This window comes from Sinocyclocheilus grahami, unplaced genomic scaffold (assembly GCF_001515645.1).
Source record: "Sinocyclocheilus grahami isolate Dianchi unplaced genomic scaffold, SAMN03320097.WGS_v1.1 scaffold46.1, whole genome shotgun sequence".
Lineage (NCBI taxonomy): Eukaryota > Metazoa > Chordata > Actinopteri > Cypriniformes > Cyprinidae > Sinocyclocheilus > Sinocyclocheilus grahami.
Genome location: NW_015505225.1, coordinates 208,383 through 232,513, shown reverse-complemented (window position 1 = coordinate 232,513; position 24,131 = coordinate 208,383). Strand labels below are relative to the sequence as shown.

General features: G+C 37.1%; 2 protein-coding genes across 2 annotated transcripts in view; both read right to left on the bottom strand.

Annotated features, from left to right (window-relative positions):
- LOC107582621 (protein turtle homolog B-like) overlaps positions 1-8,378 on the bottom strand; it is a 69,520-nt gene extending 61,142 nt beyond the window's left edge. The window contains exons 1-3 of the mRNA XM_016268537.1: positions 8,285-8,378; positions 8,004-8,201; positions 6,170-6,367 (exon numbers count right to left, since the gene is read on the bottom strand). Coding sequence (XP_016124023.1) covers positions 6,170-6,367; positions 8,004-8,201; positions 8,285-8,378 — 490 coding nt within the window. The remainder of the gene's footprint in view (positions 1-6,169; positions 6,368-8,003; positions 8,202-8,284) is intronic.
- Positions 8,379-11,397: 3,019 nt separating this feature from the next.
- The window catches only part of LOC107582620 (uncharacterized), a 14,670-nt gene continuing 1,936 nt past the window's right edge, over positions 11,398-24,131 (bottom strand). Inside the window, exons 3-4 of the mRNA XM_016268536.1 lie at positions 23,854-23,890; positions 11,398-11,651 (exon numbers count right to left, since the gene is read on the bottom strand). Of these exons, the coding sequence (XP_016124022.1) occupies positions 11,398-11,651; positions 23,854-23,890 (291 nt within the window). The remainder of the gene's footprint in view (positions 11,652-23,853; positions 23,891-24,131) is intronic.

Here is a 24,131-nt window from a genome sequence, read left to right as displayed (position 1 = left end):
CGTACCCACTGTATATATATATATGTGTGTGTGTGTGTGTGTGTGTGTGTATATAAAACATACATACTGCCCTACAAAGGCAAAATACCTTAACTCGCTAGAGTGTGAAACTGAGAAAAATGACTTTAAAGTTTTTTATTTGTCCAGCCAAATTTATTATAGGTAGGACACTGGAAATTAGGCAATTAGATGTTTTAGTAATGAAAATTATCTACATTAAAAAATTGTGAGCTTGATTTTTACACCTATTTTGAAGTTACTGTACTCTGCCTTTTCATTATCTGCAAAAAGTGAGAAGTCACACCAAGGCAAAAGGCAGTAACTTCCACATTATCAATATTTGGTTACTGATCACCATTTACAAAATCGTTATAGTAACATTTGTATAAAATCTAGTGATCATGGGCTATCTCATGTGACTGTATTAATTGTTTTTTGACCATAACAAGCAGACATAAAGTTAAACATGTGAGTGGATACCGTTTTGCAACCAATTTATTTGCAATGCTCAGTAACGTAAAAGAATGCCAGACATAGCGTAATTGCTTTTATATTGACTTGAATGAAAATAGTCTAGCCGAAGGACTTGTGGATTGATGTGAACGCCAGCAAGCAGGAATGCTCAGAATGCTTGTGGATTAAACATCTCCGATGACGTTCATCACCATGGATTGATTTTATCGGGTTACAAGAAAAGGTATAGGATTTAATTGTGAACTGTTAGTACTGATTTTATGATTGATCATGCTACATGCTATGGCATTCGAGTCCACACGCATCCAACTAGAAGTGACAGCCTGGTGAATAATCTGCATTATAAAAAGGGGGGGGAAATCTTTAAACATTATTCACGATTACGTATTGCTGCCAAAGTATCTAGTCTTTACAGTGCTTTGTTATATGGAGCTGTTTGGTAGATCGTGATATATCTAATTCGTTTGTCTAATAAAGTGCTTCAGTGACAGATCAGATGTATGAAAGTATACAAGTTACACTGTAATTAAAATGCGACAGATTTTAATGGACAGTAAAACAAAGGCAGAACACCATATAACTCCAAGCCGGCACCGTAACTTCATATTGACGTGCGGCTAAACAAAGGCAGAATGCCGTAACTCAATTTCAGCATTCCAAACAAAGTCAAAGAGCGGTAACTGGTGTTATACAGTGTTTTGCCTTGATTTCTCCAGGACTTTTCGAAGTTACGGTTAAGACAACCCATTATTTTCTCGGCGAAACAACAAAATTGACTCAAGATACTTATCCACATGATAAAGGATGTCTTGAATGTCCCAAAAATATCAATAACTAATTTTCGACCAAAATCGAAGTTACAGTCTTTTGCCTTCATACATAAATTATATATTATAATATAGTTATGTTACATATTATAATATACATGTTTTTTAAATATAATAAAATACATATTTTTTTAAATATAAGTTTATAAATATAAAGTAATTTAAGTTTAACATAATGACTACTTTACTCAATATTTGCACTTGTTATGTATTTTAATGTTAGTTAGAGTATACTGTATACAGGGGTGTAAATTTCATCTAACAGTTGGGGGGGACAATAAACATAACATTTCTCAATAGCAATTTTTGAAGGGGACACAAATAATACAGCTAAAATTGTACTTGTAAGGATATTTATGTACAGAGGAAAGCCTTACTACTATTAGTGCAGCAGGGAGACCGTGCTTAAAGCTGTTGTGGTCGCGCCGCGACAGCCCTTGTGTAGACATTACTATCCATCACAGTATTGCCAAGACCACGGTTTTCTCGTGGAATCGGGCTACTTTATCACTGTTGCCGCGGGTTGTTTTTCATGTCCGCAGGTTGAAGCGACCCCAATAACGTGCATTTTAGTCCCCGGAACGCTATTTTTTCCCGGGGGACCCCTCGAAACGTGAAAACCTGGCAACCCTTTCTGTCAAGCAGGTGATGGAATATATTATTGCTAATATAGTGGATTCATCGAAAAATACATCATAAAGAGAAAATAATCACTTCATCTGATGTTTAAGTTAATAAAATAGCCTTGACAGCCTTACTTACTTGTGTGTAGGTGATGTAAAATATTTTTAGGGGGGACAACCCTCAGAACCCCCATGTGTGACATAGCAGTTAAGTGATCAATTAATGTCAAACAATCACAGAGATGGATGTGTCTCACGCAGCTCTGCGCCCTGTGTCGTGGAGTGTGTGTGCTTTAAGAAGTGCTGACAATAGGTGATTTTTCATCCAGACGGCCAGCAGCAGATCTGCAGTAATTAAGGTTCTGTAATGCACCTTGAAAGGGAATGAGTGCCATGCTAGCAGGCAGCCATTTCTAAAGCTTTTTACAATCCATGTCAAGGGCCGCTCACACTCTCTTTTTCTCTGGGTCGGACAAAGGGCTCGCTTTAGCGTTAAGTAGTAAACATAGAAAAAATGTGTTTTCGCTCAGCCTCACATAAAATGAGCACATTAGATCAAGTGCAACACTTCTGAATTCAAAAGGAAGACTAATGGTGTGACTGGAACTTTTAATGGTTTGTTTACAGTTAACAGCTTTCTCTAAATCTGTCACGAGCAGGTAAATTTAATCAAACCCAACCTAAAGCCCTGGGCTCAGTCCAAATTCACATACTGTTCCTGCTGCAAAGTCCACAGTGAATTTTCATCCTGGTTTAGGCCGGGTTATGCTGGTTCATCGCGGTTTTGATGAGGGTGCACTGTGATGTACTTTTAAGTTAGAATTGTTGGATTCATAAGGGATCCAAAAGTCTCAAAATCTGTAATTCAAAATCTAATTTCAAAGCGCAAATAACCTGAAAGACATCTTAATTTCTCAATTGAACTTTTCATTCAAGTTGAGATGCTAGAAATACAATTTGTAATTGGGAAAAAAACCTTAAATTAGAAAATAATGCACAATGGAAAGTGGTCTCAGTCTGTTATTTTAGTATAATTTATATACTACTATAATTTTATAAAGTATAATAATTTTAGTTAAGGTTTTATTAATTAATTTGCATTAATTTTATTAATTTGTATTAGTGTTAATTTCGTTAACGAAGGCTATGACGAAAAATGTTCGTTGACCAGCTTTTTTCCCATGATTAAGACCAGACAAAGACGAGACGCTAATAAGGTCAATAAACGATAACCAAGACTATATCAACATGCAATTTCGTTGACGAAATAAGACGCGACCTTTACCAACTCTTTTTATTTTCGTCAAAAAAATGAGACAAAATGTTATTGCATACTGCTCTACACGCCTCTACTACGCGAGCTTTCATGAGTGCGGTTGCCAGATATCAAGAGTTCAAGGCCCCGAATCAGAGCTTCGCTGTTACAAGCATACATTTTCTGCCCGGTGTGTTTTGCTTATTTTTATATAGCAATCTGGCAACCATGCGCACGCGCTCGCTCCTCACTGCGGAAGCGCCGCCGCAGACGATCTAAAAAACAAACAAGCTGGAGTTTAGCGATCTAAATGAAAGTGTCATTCAGCCGGTCAGTGTTCTGTCATGAGATCTCACTATATTGTTTGCGATTTTGATCGCTGAATAAATACACTTACTCAATCGCTGTTGTTTAATAGAGAAATAAACTATTGCAATTATGGAATTAGTGGAATTACTAGGAATTTGTTATAATATTTAGTTTGTTTTAGCTGTTTTCATAATATAGACAGAGATATTGCATAAGTCTTTGGTGCTGATTTATATAATAAAAAGCCTATAATAAATTAGTACACTAGATGAGGTAAAATATACCGTGTCCACATTCTATTGATTTGTGCTTACTGGAGAATGTGCAAAAGTAAATTTCTCAAATGACAACAATCATTACGATTATAATTTTGAGAAAAAAATTATTTTTATCAGTTTAACCATTATACAGAATGACGAAAATGTGACTAATATTTAATTGACTAAAAAACCCCACTAAAATGCTCATACGTTTCATTGAATAAACAAAAACAGGACAAGTTTGTCTAAATATGATAACTAAAATGTACATTTGAGTAAGACTAAGACTAAATAAAAAATGGCTGCCAAAATTAATACTGCTGTACGGTTAATTAATAATAATCTTATTGCTAAAATGTCAAGTTTTCTTGGACTAAAACTAGACTAAAATACTTTAGATTTTCTTGGACTAAAACTAGACTAAAATGCTTTAGATTTTCTTGGACTAAAACTAGACTAAAATACTTCAGGTTTTCTTCAACTAAAACTAGACTAAAATACTTTAGATTTTCATGGACTAAACCTAGACTAAAATACTTAATGTTTTCTTCGATTAAAACTAGACTAAAATACTTCAGACCTGAGTTAAATATATGAGCGTCACAGCAAAGGGTCTGAATACTTAGGACCATGTGATATTTCAGCTTTTCTTTTTTAATAAATCTGCCAAAATGTCAACAATTCTGTGTTTTTTTGTCAATATGGGGTGCTGTGTGTACATTAATGAGGGGAAAAAATTAACTTAAATGATTTTAGCCAATGGCTGCAATTTAAGGGGGTCTGAATACTTTCCGTACCCACTGTATGTATAGCTTACTTCTGCCATTGCATAAAAAAATAAAAAAGGTAATTGCAACTTTTTATCTTGCGATTCTAAGAAGAAAAGTTGGAATTGTGAGATATAAACTCACAACTGCAAGAAAAAAAATTACAATTATCCTTTTTTTATTCTGTGTTGGAAGCAAAAAATAGAAATGCAAGATGTAAACTCAGAGTTCTGAGGGAAAACAATTCAAAATTGCTAGGTTTAAAAAGTTATCTAACAATTCTGAAAATTTTTCTCAAAAGTTTAGAGTTTGTAACTCTCAATTTCTAGTTTAATATTTTTCTGACTTTTTCTTTAAATTGTGAGAATAAAAGTCAGAATTATTTAAAAAAAATATTTTTATTTCAGTTTTAGCTTTAGTAATTTTAGTACTTCAACTTAAACTTTTCTGATTTTCATTTCAGGTTTCTTTTTCTGTTTAAAGGATTAGGAGGTGACTAAATCATCAGGACATTTTTAATTCTGGAGTGAACTAATCCTTTAAGTTAATCATATTTACATTTATATTTTATTTAAGCTTTATTTGAAAAGCTGAAAAATAAAGCTGAAATAATAAAAAAGATATATACAGTAGGTATGGAAAGTATTCAGACCCCCTTAAATTTTTCACTCTTTGTTATATTGCAGCCATTTGCTAAAATCATTTGTTATTTTTTGACCAGAGAATCTTATTTCTCACCATCTTGGAGTCCTTCAGGTGTTTTTTCATGTGTCTTGCACTGAGGAGAGGTTTCCGTCGGGCCACTCTGCCATAAAGCGCCGACTGGTGGAGGGCTGCAGTGATGGTTGACTTTCTACAACTTTCTTCCATCTCCTGACTGCATCTCTGGAGCTCAGCCACAGTGATCTTTGGGTTCTTCTTTACCTCTCTCACCAAGGCTCTTCTCCCCCGATAGCTCAGTTTGGCCGGACGGCTAGCTCTAGGAAGGGTTCTGGTCATCCCAGACGTCTTCCATTTAAGGAATGGAGGCCACTGTGCTCTTGGGAACCTTAAGTGCAGCAGAATTTTTTTTGTAAGCTTGGCCAGATCTGTGCCTTACCACAATTCTGTCTCTGAGCTCTTCAGGCAGTTCCTTTGACCTCATGATTCTCATTTGCTCTGACATGCACTGTGAGCTGTAAGGTCTTATATAGACAGGTGTGTGGCTTTCCTAATCAAGTCCAATCAGTATAATCAAACACAGCTGGACTCAAATGAAGGTGTAGAACCATCTCAAGGATGATCAGAAGAAATGGACAGCACCTGAGTTAAATATATGAGTGTCACAGCAAAGGGTCTGAATACTTAGGACCATGTGATATTTCAGTTTTTCTTTTTTAATAAATCTTCAAAAATGTCAACAATTCTGTGTTTTTCTGTCAATATGGGGTGCTGTGTGTACATTAATGAGGAAAAAAAATTAACTTAAATGATTTTAGCAAATGGCTGCAATATAACAAAGAGTGAAAAATTTAAGGGGGTCTGAATACTTTCCGTACCCACTGTATATTCAGTATGTACTCAATACACTTAGTTGACATAAAATTAATTGTCTTCTGTACATAATTATTAATTGGGATTAAACTCTGGACATTACAAAGATGCTGGTGCTTACCGGCATACTCAGGGTCCACATGAGGAGGATAGAAACGGAAGTTAATGAAGAAGGGGATAGGCACACCGAATTTGAACCACTCCACCACATAGGGAGTCTGCTGGCCGTTTAGGGGGTGGCTCACGTCACATCCCAAAACAACACTCTCTCCTGCACGGGCCGTCACAAACTGGGGCTCCTCTCTCACTCCGTGGGCACCTGGGCACAAAAAACACACACATATTCAGCACAGTTTTAAAAATAATAATAATAATAATAATTTTATGTTTTATTTAATTTACTAATGAGGAAAAAATGGGGAGTGGGATCAGGAACTTTAGCAGGCCAGGTTTGAATCTGCATCCTCAGAAGCTCTAACAACACGTGCCGCGCCATACCACCAAAAATTTACAGATTTACGTCTGCATTTGCCACATTTGTCCCTAAAAACTATACTCAAAGTGAGGTGTCAAACAGCTCATTGTCCCATTTAACAAACATTTGTTGTTAAGACATGGATAGTTTCTCAAACGCTGGACTTGTGAAAGTTCTCAGGTAATTATTACTTAAAAGGAATGGCCAAGCACGTAATGAGATGACAAGAGGCTTATCCACGCACCTCATTGATCTCAGCTAATTCACACTTGGATGGCTTTTACAATAGAGAAGCCAGAGTTTTAGCAATCAGTGCACAAGCACGTCACATGCCTGTGGATGACCTATTGGAACGCTAAAGGTCATTGTACCTGCCTCTGCAGGAGAGGTAAAGAAGAACCCAAAGATCCCTGTGGCTGAGCTCCAGAGATGCAGTCGGGAGATGGGAGAAAGTTTTAGAAAGTCAACCATCACTGCAGCCCTCCACCAGTCGGGGCTTTATGGCAGAGTGGCCCGATGGAAGCCTCTCCTCAGTGCAAGACACATGAAAGCCCGCATGGAGTTGTGAGATGGTGAGAAATAAGATTCTCTGGTCTGATGAGACCAAGATATAACTTTTTGGCCTTAATTCTAAGCGGTATGTGTGGAGAAAACCAGGCACTGCTCATCACCTGTCCCAACAGTGAAGCATGGTGGTGGCAGCATCATGCTGTTGGGGTGTTTTTCAGCTGCAGGGACAGGATGACTGGTTGCAATCGAGGGAAAGATGAATGCGGCCAAGTACAGGGATATCCTGGACGAAAACCTTCTTCAGAGTGCTCAGGACCTCAGACTGGGCCGAAGGTTTACCTTCCAACAAGACAATGACCCTAAGCACACAGCTAAAATAATGAAGGAGTGGCTTCACAACAACTCTGTGACTGTTCTTGAATGGCCCAGCCAGGGCCCTGACTTAAACCCAATTGAGCATCTCTGGAGAGACCTAAAAATGGCTGTCCACCAACGTTTACCATCCAACCTGACAGAACTGGAGAGGATCTGCAAGGGGGAATGGCAGAGGATCCCCAAATCCAGGTGTGAATAACTTGTTGCATCTTTCCCAAAAAGACTCCTGGCTGTATTAGATCAAAAGGGTGTTTCTACTAAATACTGAGCAAAGGGTCTGAATACTTAGGACCATGTGATATTTCAGATTTTCTTTTTTAATAAATCTGCATAAATGTCAACAATTCTGTGTTTTTCTGTCAATATGGGGTGCTGTGTGTACATTAATGAGGAAAAAAAATTAACTTAAATGATTTTAGCAAATGGCTGCAATATAACAAAGAGTGAAAAATTTAAGGGGGTCTGAATACTTTCCGTACCCACTGTATATTCAGTATGTACTCAATACACTTAGTTGACATAAAATTAATTGTCTTCTGTACATAATTATTAATTGGGATTAAACTCTGGACATTACAAAGATGCTGGTGCTTACCGGCATACTCAGGGTCCACATGAGGAGGATAGAAACGGAAGTTAATGAAGAAGGGGATAGGCACACCGAATTTGAACCACTCCACCACATAGGGAGTCTGCTGGCCGTTTAGGGGGTGGCTCACGTCACATCCCAAAACAACACTCTCTCCTGCACGGGCCGTCACAAACTGGGGCTCCTCTCTCACTCCGTGGGCACCTGGGCACAAAAAACACACACATATTCAGCACAGTTTTAAAAATAATAATAATAATAATAATTTTATGTTTTATTTAATTTACTAATGAGGAAAAAATGGGGAGTGGGATCAGGAACTTTAGCAGGCCAGGTTTGAATCTGCATCCTCAGAAGCTCTAACAACACGTGCCGCGCCATACCACCAAAAATTTACAGATTTACGTCTGCATTTGCCACATTTGTCCCTAAAAACTATACTCAAAGTGAGGTGTCAAACAGCTCATTGTCCCATTTAACAAACATTTGTTGTTAAGACATGGATAGTTTCTCAAACGCTGGACTTGTGAAAGTTCTCAGGTAATTATTACTTAAAAGGAATGGCCTAGCACGTAATGAGATGACAAGAGGCTTATCCACGCACCTCATTGATCTCAGCTAATTCACACTTGGATGGCTTTTACAATAGAGAAGCCAGAGTTTTAGCAATCAGTGCACAAGCACGTCACATGCCTGTGGATGACCTATTGGAACGCTAAAGGTCATTGTACCTGCCTCAGCAGAAAATATATTGGGGAAATGGATTTTCTTCAGCAAGCTCCACCACAGCCACTGAGCACTCTCTCCTCTATCAGAGTTAGCATGGCTTCAGCGCCTCAATGAAGGGGAAAATCACCTCCGGGATCAAAGGACCTGCTGACGGTGCATTCTCCACCACGGAGACACTGTATGGAAAACTAAATGATTCAGTAACAGTAAAATGTAAGAAAAAGTAGGTTACAAAAACAGTGCTCTCTGTCTGTCTTTCCTTCCTTATTACATACTAAAGAAAAACGCTACTATTTTTATAACATTGAAGTACCGCTAAAGCACAAATTTACACATCAGAATGTGTTTTAGCTATTTACCAATTTTAACTCAAGTATAGCTTACCTTAATGGTTCATTTAAAATTTAACATGACAAAATTCATGTCTTGTGGTTCACTAGTGAAGAACTGATTGGACATAAAAGTTTGGGGTCAGTAAGAATTTAAAAGTAAGAAATTTGTACTTTTATTCAGAAGGGGCACATTAATTTGATCAAAAGTAACAGTTAAGACATTTACAGAAAAAAAACTAAAAAGCAGCAAAACTCTTTTAAAAATGAATAAAGATAACAAATATTTCTTGAGCACCAAATCAGCATTTTAGAATAATTTCTGAAGGATGTGACACTGAAGTCTAGAGTAATGATGCTGAAAATTCAGCTTTGCCATCACAGTAGTAAATTACATTGTAAAATATATTAAAATAAAAATATTTATTTTAAATTGTAATAATATTTCACATAATTATTTTTTACGGTATTTTTGATCAAATAAATGTCACATTGTCCAGCTTTTCTCTCTCATCACACTGAAGTCAGATTGTAAGCTCACAAGTCAGGTAAAATTATTTAGTAAAAGCATTGATTCTGTAGATTTAAATAATAACATCAGTGCAGGAAACACTTTCAGAAATATTTCAGCATGGCGTTTCGATACGCATTGACAGAAAAATGCAGACATTCCAAAACCATAAATGCAACTGAACATTACGGATATCATTAGCTTTCAGTATGTTTAAAAAAATAACAACCATTTCTCAACTTTCTACCAAACTCATATGCAACTATGATTTTGTTTACCAGTTTAATCAGCTTTATCCAGTGGAAGAGTTAATCCACTTTATTTGATTTAGCTCACACAGGTTTTGGACTGAAACAGTGCAGATTTAATCAAATTACTCCTTTCCTAAAGTAAAGCTTGCACCCTCCAGTCACGGGCCTGGGCCCTGAAATCCGCTCTACTATTGCGAGTGCAGAAGATCGCAAAGTACCACAAAGAGAGCAGCTTAACTTTAATGAGAGACCAACAGGGTGCATGCATACTTATAAACTCACTACAATCTGCACATGACCAGGTTCACAAAGAGCATTTCAGCAAGCCGTAAATGTGGGTCAGGGAGCCCCATGTTTAGCCTCGTTAGAATGGGCTAATTGTCATATTGTAACACATTTGCATGGTTGGGAGCGTATATACTGTAATAAATATGTTGCAAGATCAAGAATTGTACATTGCACATTGGAATCTCACATAGTTAACACATCACTTAGTCTGTTATCACATAGCTATATTTAGACAGCTTCTTTTTTATAGCCGCTACATACTTTTTCTAACAGTTTATATTTATCCCCTACTGAGATCCACTTGTAATTGTATTCGCTCTCTGATCCTTTGAATTAGAATTGGAAAACTTTCCTACTTTCCAGCCTTATTTATTGTTAGTTCTCGTCATTTATAAATATTATCTAACCTACTTCCTCCTTATTACCTCACTGCAGGCCTCCAGACTTACATATTTTATATTCGACATATGGTGGCACCAGCACCTGATTTGACAGGAGCGAGGGCCTATAAAATGAAAAATGTAAGGACAGAAACCAATAACAATGGCGATTTATTGTATTTCACAAGTAAGTGCAGTTACCAGTAACATTCCGTATTTAAGCTCATTCGAAAACCACATTCAACCATAAATCACCATAATTCGCAAATGTCCTCTAGAGTCCATGATTCTATTTTGCATTTGCCCACTTAAAAAATAAACCATAGTTCGTCTATAGTATCTTTACTTTTAACAATAATATGCCGTGGTGTGGTCACACTAAATTTTGAGCAGATGAAATTTCTGCAGACACTAGTCGTAATTGTCAGGATTCTGGACTGTCTGTGTTCGTGTTTTTGCTCCCCACGTGCTTTCCATGACCCAGTTTTCCCTCATGTGCAATTATGTTAATTGTTATATTAGTTCCAGGTGTTCCTCGTCATCCCATCCTCTAATCCTGTGTATTTAAAGTGTTTCCTGTTTTGAGTTCTTTGTCTGGTATTGAATGTCTGTGAACGTCATCCTTGTGTTCCGTGTCTCCTGTTGGATAATTAAAGACTCTCGTTTTGGAAAATCTCCACGTCTCCTCATTTCCTCGATCCCGTGCTCCAACGTATCGTGACAGAATACCAGACCAAAACAGTTACCTCCGTATGTTCCCTCCGTTTTTTCCTCAGTGTTTTTTGTTTCCATTGTGTCCATGGATCCCCTCCTTCGTCCTGAATACCTCCCCCTCCTGCTGGAGGGCCACACCAGACTGTTCCTGGTGCTTGCCAACTTCTCCAGCTACCCGGACAACGCGCTCTGTGCGTTTTATGACGCCAGTTTAAACTCCACGTACAGAGCGCCGTCATCCGAGGAAGGCCCTCGAGCGAATTTCCCTGCCTTTGTGGAGTGAACACTTGCCAGTTCCACTCCAGACACAGTGCCCAGCCCACCATCTCCCCGATGCACGGAGCGCGGAGCGCATGCCTGGGCCCACCGCTGACGGAGAGCCAGAGCCCGCCGCAACCGACAAGCCATCGCCGCACAGAACGACAGTGCTGAGGATCGCCGCAGAGCCGGAGCTGCAAATGACGTCAGTCAAGGTGTGTGAGCCAGCAACAACACCCGCCATGAGGGAGAAAGCCAATGCAATGCATATGGCGATACGGTGCTGTGAGTATTTCAGACATACTGCTGCTGCACAAATTGTATATTAAATAACCCGTAGCAGATCTATACAGGTGGAGCGTTTCAGAGGAACCCTGAAAGCGTGCTGCAAAATGCTCGAGTGAAAACCAGCCATTTAAATGTAAAGCAGTAAGCTCATTGGCTGCGTTTGCAATATGTACCAATCAGCTTGTGCCAAATTGTTTAATGCTGTGAATATTATCAGTTACATTAAGAACCTATCAGCCTACGCCATCTAGAGTTTCATGAAAGAACTTGCCATTTTTACTACAAATACCATGGATATACTATGGCTAGTGTAGCAAAACCATGGTTAATTTGTGGTTACCATGGTTTATTGGTTTTATTTGTAGTAAAACCATGGTTAATTTTAATAAGGTTAGTATCATAGCAATATTAAATTATATTCACTTACTCCCCAAACATATGCAATGAAACAAATATGACTATATTAACAACATAAAAATATATTATATAAATCTATTATTGTATCCAAATACCAAATTTCCCAAAATATCATGATTAATATAATCAGTGCTTTTATAGTAGTGACTCCATGGTAAATATTCATAAAGGTGGGGATTTGTGGATTGAAAAGCCTCTTTAGCATTAGAATTATTTCATATAGGCTTAGTTTTAAACGTGTATAAGCAAAGACATTTGGAGATTGTAGCAGAATTATGTGCCAAATTCAAACTCTTTTTACTGAATCTCATGTATAATTTTAATATTGCGTGGTCAAGACTGCTCCATGAAAAAACGCACCATTGCTGAACTCGCGCCATGATGTCCATTGGTCCAGTTACAATATGATAATTCCCCTGCACTGCGCAGTTGACTCGTTCCCATTTAATATTTCTCATTATAGTAGCTTTGCAATTGAATCGAATGTCATGTTTTACACAGCTATATATTGTACGAATTGCGCATTATGTGGCTACACCAAAGGTTCCAAAAGGGGGGTTTTGATTTTATGTCATAGAAGAACCATTTTGGTTCCCCAAAGAACATTTCAGTAAACAGTTATTTAAAAAGAAAAAAAAATGTCTTAGTGTGAAGAACATTTTAATAATGTAAATAACCTTTTTCCACTATAAAGAACCTTGTAAAAAAACAGCAGTCATGTACCTCAAAGAAGGGCCTAAAACAGACTACCGCAAATGACTGTATGGCAGGCAGGGAACATGAGGATTAAAGGTGCTGGACCCCAGTACCAGCTCACCCCTTAATCCACTTGTGTCTGCTTTAACTCCCAAAGGCACAACAAAGACACATGACCCTTTCAGTGCATATAAACACACATCACTCACACCACACATTTACACTGCATTATATGGGCCCTTGGTGATCCGAATGGAGCGGATATTTGTGTTATATATCAGCGGTTGAGCTCTTAGCTCAACTGTTATGGTTCAGAGAACCTTCAAAGAATAAGATTTATTTGACATAAATTACTACAGAACAATGTTTTGTACATTTTCTTTTATACTACCACGACTAGAACTTACCTTTTTCTACACGGTCATTGCATCAAAAAGATGTTTAAACTACAATATTTTTTTTCAGTTTGTCTGGTCCTGGTCAGCGAGAGATATGATGACCTGCACAGCTCGGATGAGAAGAATTTTCATGGTCAACATGCCACCCAACCCTTTTTGAGGTCATATTTAGAGGAAGAGAAACATGGCCTGGTCAGTTTATCAAAGGAAGGTGGAAGTTTTCTGTGTATATTAATACTGTCAGTGTGTGTATATTCATATGCTGAGGTGTTCAAACCAAACAGCCATATACTTCAAGTTCACATTCCCTATTTTTTGCTGAGCACAGAGGAGATTGTGTTGAGATAACATCAAAATCGTTATTTATGCAGCCCTTTTATTTTGAAATATAAGGAAAAAGCATGGAACTAAATAAAATGCTTTCCCAGTCTGTTTTATTCATAATAGTCTTACCAGGAAATCAAGGACTCCGGCGGCATCCCTTTTCAAATGAGGGAATTAATAAATTATGAATTGTAGGAAAATGCCAAATTTATACAGAAGACAGAGTAATTACATCATATATTTACAGGATAAAAATTATCTTGATACCAAAGAATCAAAATTAGAGTTGTGTGGCATTTAGTCCATGTCTATTGTCTTTGAGGTTATCTATATTTTTTCCAATAAAATAATCCCTAGAATGATTGCTGAAGTAGTACATCTCAAAATTATAGTTTTGTGGCATTTAATCCATAAATATACATGCATGTGTGTATATGGTGTATACTTTTTATATATACATAATTACTCAGCACATTAGCAGCAAATTTATACATTTGCCTATTTATACAAATATGGGGGTCATATAAGATACAACAAGTAAAATAATGTGACGTCACTGATTTATTGAGGGGTTTTTTTCTCTCTCTTTTCTTCTCTCTTTTTTTCATACAATAGAAATCAATGGTAACCAAAACTGCTTAGTACGAAAAACATTCTACAAAGTAGGGCTAGATTGTCATGCGCATTATCTTGTCAGTAAAGCCGGTTCTGTAATCAGTAGTAAAATTCCATCACGTGCTTTCAGATGGAGCAGCATTTATTACACAGAGCTCGTAGTTCACTGACAAGCTATGCAAAAAAATTGCAGATGATATAATCGCGCGATTATGAAATCGAAGAAATCGTTCGCAATAATGAAAGCTGTTTGCGTTGCTTCTTAGTGAACTACGGCTCTGTGTAGTAAATGCTGCTCCATTTGAAAGCACTTGAAAATACCACATTTAATGAAAAAATTTACCTCAAACTCACTTCATAACGTCAGTCAAGTGTTTGAAATAAGGGCTCTATGCTTACTTTTCTTTTTAGGAGCGCTTTGAAAATTCGAAAACAGCCAAAAATTTCAGGAGCACATTCAAACCAATAATCAAAAATAATGATCAAAAATGTGCCTTTCCATTACGAGGTGATATTTGATTCCTTAAAGTGATGTACAGGGAATTTTGTTTTTACCTTTGTAATGGGATTTTTCTAACTTTATTAAAAGTATGTCATCTTTTGTCAAATTCAAAAAAATATATATTTTTAAGCTTTTTAAAATTTCTAATTAAAACAACAAAATAAAAACAAGTAGAATAAGAAGTATAATAAGAATAAGTTACCAATCAAATGAAATAAGTATTGAAAAAATTATTTGTACTATAGGTGGCACCGAAGAACACAAATGTGGCTTGTATGTGTATTTTCAGACGTTTAATGAGGCTCAGACGTGGCGTGAGTGCAATTAAATTAATAAATTCATGTTGAGGTTAATGTTTTAAATAGAACATTTTGAATATAGAAATATTAAATGATTTAAATAACAGAAAAGATACTTTAAAAATAAAAACTGCCAGTAGGTAGCGGCAAGCCACTGATTTTATCACTGAATCATTAATTCAATTAATTTGTTCGAACGGCTGATTCATTCTGGAATGAAGCAATTGAATCACTGACTCCCTAGTCGCAGTAGCTATGTTTCCATCCACCTATTTTTATGTGCATTTTGGAATATCACATAAAAAACCGCTTGGATGGAAACGCCAAGATGAGCATACATTTTAAAAATGCGCATAAAAAACTCATATTTGAGTAGGATAAACTTTTTATCCAATAAGAAAAAATGTGCATAAACTACGATGGAAACACATTTACCTAATAAATTCCTCCATGCACATCAAAAAAGTCATGTGACTTTGCGCTATGAGACGGGATAACTTGACTAGCAGTGGACCAATCTCATTCACAGCATATATTTTGTTATGGTCATTCTGAAATGCCTGAGCAAAGTCTGTCGTCAAAGTATTTCTGTGTAATTGTCTTGCACGACTGCGATCCCAAACAGCACCATCCACCTCCGAAGCAGTGACAGCATTTATTGTGTTTCATCTGCTTGCTCTGAGGTGCAAGTAATTTATCATATATGAAAATTATTATATTCAGTGACTTCTTCTAGTTTTCTTAGTGATATGTAGTGCCAGTTTACCAGGAAGTGACAATTTTGTTCTCTTTGACTCGTTGGATAGAAACGGTGCTTTATTCGCAAATGTTTTATGTGATATTCCAGTTTTGCACATAAGTTTAATTCGAATCTTTGGATGGAATCCAAAGTTGCACTGGCGCTCCTAAATATTTCTTCATAGTCACACGGAGTAGTTTTCTTTTGCAAATGCAACTGAAATGGTCGCACTGTAGAGCCCTGATGACGTGGCTTCTTACACAGAATAAGGCACACAACATATTTCATAGTATTCTAAGCAGTGATAAAGGCTATGTCAATTAGCATTGCATTATTATATACTTTATTATAATTAAAATTATAATAAGAATTATAATAAGAACTTACTCAGATAAATCATATATTGTCGTAGTCCTGTGTTTAGTTACACTGAACCAATGAAAGCAGTTAAGTCTTCTGTTTATTCAGCAACCGATTTCCTGGATTTCTTCTGTGGGGCGTATTTGGAGTTTCTGCAGGAGAGCGCCCTCTGGCCTTCGGATGGAGATTTACTGCTGATCACAGAACCGTGCTTCCCTGACAAGATGTGCATGACAATCGCAGCTTTTGCCTAATTGCGATTTATCGTGCAGCCCTACAACAAAGTATCTCCTTTTGTGTTTCACAAAAGAAAGAAAATTATACAGGTTTGGAACGACATGAGGGTAAGTAAATGATGGCAGAATTTTCATTTTTGTGTGAACTAGCCCTTTAGCCCTTTTAAGTAACACTATTCAATATCTTCTGTCACATCTCATTTTAAATCATCTGTTCATATTCACTCAATGCTGGTTCCACATAAAACACTGATATCAAACATTACAGAATGGACTAAACCACTACAAACCATGAATGAGTCGACTCAAAGAGGAGCTCTCAGCGGTGTAACTCCCTCCTTTTCTGAGACACAAACAAGTAAGCTGAATGGTTACTAAAGATCAGACAATCCCGAACGTAAAAACCCTTTCCACTAGCAGATGGAATTATCCACTATCAGGATGAATAAACTAATGCCAACATGCTGGAAGCGGACGAGTAAATTTGTTTATATTCATCATAATTAGATGCAGTTATACAGATTATACCATTCACTATACAGAACAGTCTTTTCATGCTCACTAATGGTATAAACTAATACTATATGATGGCAATTACACGGCACATCAGCAGCAAAACCGCACGTTCCTGGGATCAAGCGTAATCTGTGCGCTGAGAGGCAGCGTTAGTCTCCCTGCCAACAGGGCCATTGGGACACATCATGAATAGGCAATCAAATGGAGAACAGAGCAGAGGTGGGTTCTCAAGGACACTAACCCACTCAGCTGCACAGGCCACTGACAAATCTGTAATTGAATGCCAGCCTGTACATGATGAAGGTCACTTCTCAGAGAGCAATGTGTCAGAGCTGCCCAACGAAAGCAACACATGCCGTGAGGATGAGTGACCATAAAAACGTCAGTGCGAGTGAAGATATAGACATACTACATGCCTTCTCTAACTGACTTCATTGATGCTCTTGTGTCTGAATGGGAGCAAATTTCTCAATCCATGTTCTTAGAGCATCTACTGGAAAGCCTTCTTAGAAGAATAGGTCTAACTCCCAATCAATGTGGCTCATATGTGAATTAGGTGAACATTAAGAGAATGCTTAATAGTCAAGAGTATTTTGAGGCAGGGCCGGAGTGGGAGTCATTTTCAGCCCTGGAGTTTCATGTCTTAAGAGCGGCCCACTTTAGTTCACGACTGACTATAGTTATTACAATAATGTAATTAAAACTTCAGTATATAAGTCTGCAATAGCGCACTGTTCTCTACAGTCTTGCAATTCATTATATTTTTCTACAGCTTTGTTTTTTTTGTTGTTTTTTTTTACTGGCCTTTTCTATTATACATTTTTTAATCTATTATTTTTTAAATCAAAATTTTTAAAATGTATTATTTGTAGGCCTACTGTACCATAATGTACAGTTAAAAAGTTCTCAGAAATAATCACATTTGTTTTGCTTAACCTATATTCTAAAAAGAATTTTAATGTCATACAAAAAAAAAAGTCGTAAAAATAAAATCGTGACTACACAAGTAGTGTGGTAATTTAGGAGGTGAAAATACTGTGAAATTACATACAAATGGCAAGAAATTTGAAAGCATAACAACTGAACGTCTATGAAACGTCTATGCACTTAAATTTTCTGAACTAAAACGGCTATTATTGCAACCATGTAGCCTATGAATGAATGAAAATGCATATTTTTCAATTAAAGAAAACTTGTGGGCTGCTTCTGGTGCTTGAATTTCTACTTCAATAAAAATGAGGTCCAAGTTTAAGAATGCGCTAGAAGTTAAACATTTTTACATTTATTTTCCCCTCTATTTAACAGCCTTAACTCACAATAGTGAAAGGCGTTTCCCCTAAGGTAGATTAAATGTTTTCCTGCCTTGCTAAATTTTGGGCTCATGATCAATAAATTGCATTCGCCCAAACTGATTTGCCAAAATCAAATCGTGGACGTAAGCACGAGTCCTGCTCGTTGTGAAACAGGAGCAGCCGGCAGATGATTCTGCTTGGTCTTAAAGCCTTCATCAAACGGCTACGTTCACAAATAAAACAATATTTTGCACAAAAATAATGATTAATTATCAACTGAGAATTTGTTATTCATATGGTCTGGTGGTCATATGGCGTATGCCTGCGAATACGGGACAAACTGTGTTATAGCTTTCATATGGGACGCTTCTTTGATGCCTTAAATACGGGCATCCATATTTCAACCCCATAGTAGTGGCATGACCGGCCCTCGCGGCCAAAAAACAGACCGGCCTACCGGGAATTTTCCCGGTGCTCCCGATTAGCCAATCCGGGCCTGTTTTGAGGTAACGTTATGGTTGAATTGAAGCAAATCTACACTGTATTGCATGATAAAAGTAATAGTGCCCTCTCCATGACTCTAGCACAAAAGAAAAAGTAAGCAGATGAAATAAGAGTCCTCTGGGACACCAGATGGCCGCTTTGCTCAATGGAAACACAAGCCGGCATCACTGTAACAGGGTCGTAGGTGTCCATCTGACGGAACGCATCGCAAACTCATCACTGTGGTCCATCTGGAGGCTGGTGTCTCTGAACTTACCGATCTGTTCCTAGACTCAACATGAATTTGATGGCACCGTATGCTACAGATTTCCAACTAGAAACTGATTTAGAAATACTTTGAAGATTGTTAACAATGCTTTTAGGATCTTGAGCGGGCGAAATCTGATAAAGGAATTCACTCAGCCGCTGGCCCATTCACTTGCCCTGACATAATTTTCATTGACAACACACACACAGAGAGAGAGAGCGAGAGAGAGAGATAAGAATAGGATTTTATTTTTAGCAATTTTCATACTATATTTAATACTATTTTATTGTATTATTTAGGACTGTCACTAACGATTATTTTGGTAATCAAGTAATCGGTTGATTATTCTGATGATTAATCGAGTGATTGGATAATTATACAGTTTTTATGTTGAAAAAAAATTAGTGAACAATAGCCTTTAAAATTACATCAAATACATATAGCAATGAGGTAATAATAATTAGTTCCAATAAAGTATAAAAAGCAGGTAATCATGATTTTAATGAACAAAAATACATAATATAATGTAGACAATAAAAACGACCTGACGACTGTTTTTGCACTTTCTGCATGACCTAATCTTTGTTTACTATTGACTTAACAACAATTAATTCAAATGTCCACTTAATCTTAAATATTTGGCCATTTCTTTATGACAGAGATTATACAGCCACTGTAATTTCTTGAATATGTGGACATCAAAAAGTGTAAACTCAGAGCGAGGGTTTAAACTTTTAATTTGAAACTGCGATGAACAGTTAGCATATTGAGAAATATATTGATGTATTCTACTGTGTTTGCGTAGGTTTATGAATGATTTACCTTACAAAGATGATGAAATGGCATTCCCAGATGAACGTTATATCATGCAGTCTTGGAAAACGATGTAATAATGCGTTTCATGGATTCTCGCCTCTGGAATGTGTCACTTCCGTTATTGTGCACTTACTCGACACAATGGGAGGTTTTTTTTAAATCAAGTACTCGAATTGAATCAAGGAATCATTATGTGTAATATAATAATACATTATATAATATTGAACAATTATAACTTATCGTATTAATATAATTATTAATTCATATAATTTTATTTTACTTTCATTTAATGAAATCAAAAAGCTGCAAGAAACAGCTTATATTACAATTCCACAATATTTATAAATTCATAAACACACTTTTGCCGGCAAACAAATATTATGCAAAACTTAAATGATAATGCTTGTAATTTAACTTATCTGCCAAACATAGATGAAGTTTCAACTGCAAGAAGTTGTGATTGTCTTGAAATGGAAGCATTACTTGAAATGGGTTGCAAATTTCAAGCATTATCAGTAATGTTTTGCATCATATATTATTTATCAATATATTATTTATAAGTATTAAAATAATTATCATATATTTTGGAAATGTAGTATAATATTATAGTTTTTTAATTCTTTCTTTCTTTCTTTCTGGTGTGGCCAACTATGTTAGCCAGCTAGGTGACATATTTAATTAGTCAGAATATTTTCAATATCAAAGTTTAGTACATCACATAAAATAAAGTGTTTATGTTTGTAATGGATGAAAAACCATGCAAGCCAATGTAACTCAATAATGGCCCAATAGGCCAAGAAACAGTTCCATTAACTGGTCCTAAATTCCCTCACCGGCCCCAGAACACCAGGCCATACAGCACAGGGTATAATCTCAGTAAATCGCAGCTAATAAAGAGCTCAAATACAGGAGGAACGCAAACAGAAGCAGGTACACAGAGTCTCAGATCGTAAAGTTTACTGCACCACACATGAAGATGCCTGGAATGTTGAAATGGCATTTGATTACAGTTACGCTTAAAACTGATGGCAGCAGAGGAAGAAATGCACATTCTCAGCAGGAAATCTCATCTTGAGGAAAACAAAAGCAAAAGCATCAGCATCTTTTTCCACATTACACTCAGGTACGATAAGATCAGAAAGCATGACGACACACCCACCACACAGAGCAATGCAAGGTATCTTCTTAATAAGACGTCATCTAAAATATGATGAATAATGAAGCCGGCCAATACAGCGCCTCCACTGCGGAGGTCACAGCTATAAAGTAGCTACGCCTAAGGGAACGGGAGAGTCGAAGATAGTAAAGCGTCCCTCAGGGAGAAACAGAGATTCTTGTGCTTGCTATCTCCTAAACACAAAGCCATCAGCGTAATATTTCACAGGAACAATGCGAAGAGATATGCGGCAGAATATTAGCCCAATGCATATCGCTACATAGTACACCCTCCGACAACAAATAGCTAGCTAATGTATCAGTATAAAAGAGCTCATTTTAATGAGGAGAGTCTCCACAGCAAGTGCGCCGTTGAGTGCAAAGGGCTTTTCTAATGTAGTGCATTGTGAAGTCCGGTATGTCTGAGTGGACTGTTGAATATTTCATGGCGGTGAGGGAAACAGCACGAGCCGCACCAACGGAGCCCCAGCTGATGGGAGGACTGGAAGGAGACAGACTGTAAGGTGAGACTGGGAGAGGATGTAGGCAGTGCCGTGGCAGCGTGCCCAACTCTAGCAGGAGCTACTGTCTCAGCTCAGCCTAAAACACCACTACATCTCACCCCAGCCTCACAAGGGCTGACAGTAGCAGTGTGCTTTTACTGATTGACCCGAACAGGCTGACAGTGGATGCCTATAGATATCTCATGGCTTTTTTGACACTATAAAAAACAGAGGTGTCGGCAACTAAAACAATTCTTGTGTTTGAAATGGCTAGTTGGTAGGGATGTAACAATATTATCAATATCGTGATATCGCGATAGCAAAACTGTCTGGATATTATTGTGGTCACACGACAATATGAAACAATAGGTTTTCCAGGCAAAAAGTGTAGTTTTTTTAATATATCTAAACTTTGTAGCATCTGTGTGTAATAATACACACTATATATTCTCTTTTTATATGACAAATACTCTGTAACCTTGCTATCTCCTAAACACAAAGCCATCAGCGTAATATTTCACAGGAACAATGCGAAGAGATATGCGGCAGAATATTAGCCCAATGCATATCGCTACATAGTACACCCTCCGACAACAAATAGCTAGCTAATGCATCAGTATAAAAGAGCTCATTTTAATGAGGAGAGTCTCCACAGCAAGTGCGCCGTTGAGTGCAAAGGGCTTTTCTAATGTAGTGCATTGTGAAGTCCGGTATGTCTGAGTGGACTGTTGAATATTTCATGGCGGTGAGGGAAACAGCACGAGCCGCACCAACGGAGCCCCAGCTGATGGAGGACTGGAAGGAGACAGACTGTAAGGTGAGACTGGGAGAGGATGTAGGCAGTGCCGTGGCAGCGTGCCCAACTCTAGCAGGAGCTACTGTCTCAGCTCAGCCTAAAACACCACTACATCTCACCCAAGCCTCACAAGGGCTGACAGTAGCAGTGTGCTTTTACTGATTGACCCGCACAGGCTGACAGTGGATGCCTATAGATATCTCATGGCTTTTTTGACACTATAAAAAAACAGAGGTGTCGGCAACTAAAACAATTCTTGTGTTTGAAATGGCTAGTTGGTAGGGATGTAACAATATTATCAATATCGTGATATCGCGATAGCAAAACTGTCTGGATATTATCGTGGTCACACGACAATATGAAACAATAGGTTTTCCAGGCAAAAAGTGTAGTTTTTTTAATATATCTAAACTTCTTATTCTAACATAAAAGGTCTTTAAAGTTGTGTTTTGGGCCATTATGCTTTGGCACAGTATCTGTCAAACAAACTAAAGCCAAAAGCACAACATGGCTTAATCCTTTCATCAAGTCTGTTTTCGCTATACGTTTATTGCACATGCTGTGAGTTTAGAGCGCATTTGGGAACGCAACAGCCTCCAGTTAGGCTTTATTTTCTTGGCAGATGATTACAGAATTTCACTAGATTTGTAGTGAGGCGCGTTTTTGTAAGCATGTTTTCACTGAAGCTAGAGTATTCCTTTAAAATAAAACCTCTACTGCCGTTTCCGTCAAAATAAAAGCTTAAAAGTGCCGTATGAATTGCTGACAGCTAGCGGTTTAAATGGGTAACGTACTGCAGTCCAAATTCAAAAGATCTCTTTCAAGTGTAGAAATTAGGAAAGAAGTATTGTAATTTCCCTACTGTAGTGTAAAGCAAAAATAATATACCTATGAAATATTCATTTATTTTACAGTGGAGTTGTTTTAGAATATGGCTATTACTGTCATTGTTATTATTATTATTATTATTATTATTATATTCTAATTTGATTGGCTTCCTAAAACACCAGTGTGAGTGTAATTTAGACTGAGACAGTATTCCACAAATAAAAAGAGGGTTGAGTCCCCTTTAAAGTTTAGGTACAAGTCAATTCACTGACTTTTTCTGACTTGAGTTTTCTTAATTAAGAACATGGGATGGAGCTCTTCATTTTGAACTCTCAAAGTGCATTAGATAGAATAATTTAACTTAAAAATGTGCAAAATTTTCATTTTTTCCAATCCTTCATTTGTCTTTTTTTTTTTTTTTTTTAAATATCGCAATAAATATAGTATTGTGGGCTTAATATCATGATATTATAGTACATCATTACATCCCTACTAGTTGGTCTAATAAACGTCCTGTAAATTCATACATTTGAGTTGTGTACATTTAAGAATTTGTAAAAATTACGCTCATGTTGTCATATTTATTAATTTATTATCTTTGTTTAAAAATATATTTCAAATGCAATCTTGTATCAAATCTTTCAAAATGCATGACCTGCGTACACCTATCAAGCATGTTTTTAATTTCTGCATTAAATTAGTTTGGAATATATTATCATAATGAAGAAAAAAAATATATTAAAAGAATGACATTTTTAAGTAGTTTGGCTCTGTAACATGTAAGCCAGGACAAGGAGGAGCGAGAATCCAAATGCAAGCACAGGGGTTTATTAAACACAAAAAACAAATAATCCAATCCACGAACCAGGGTACAATCCACATAGAGGAGTCAGGAACATATTCTACACGGAGAAGGCGAGAGTGTAAACCAGAAACACACGTACCCAGAAGGCACCGCGAGTTCATTGATAATCTCCTCGGCTGTGATAGACAGGACTGAATGTTCATTAACAGCCTCCATAGCCATAACTGGACAGGCAGAGAGTTCACATACGACATTCATAGCCGTGACAGGACAGGCAGAGAGTTCACATACGGCATCCATAGCCGTGACAGGACAGGCAGAGAGTTCACATACGGCAT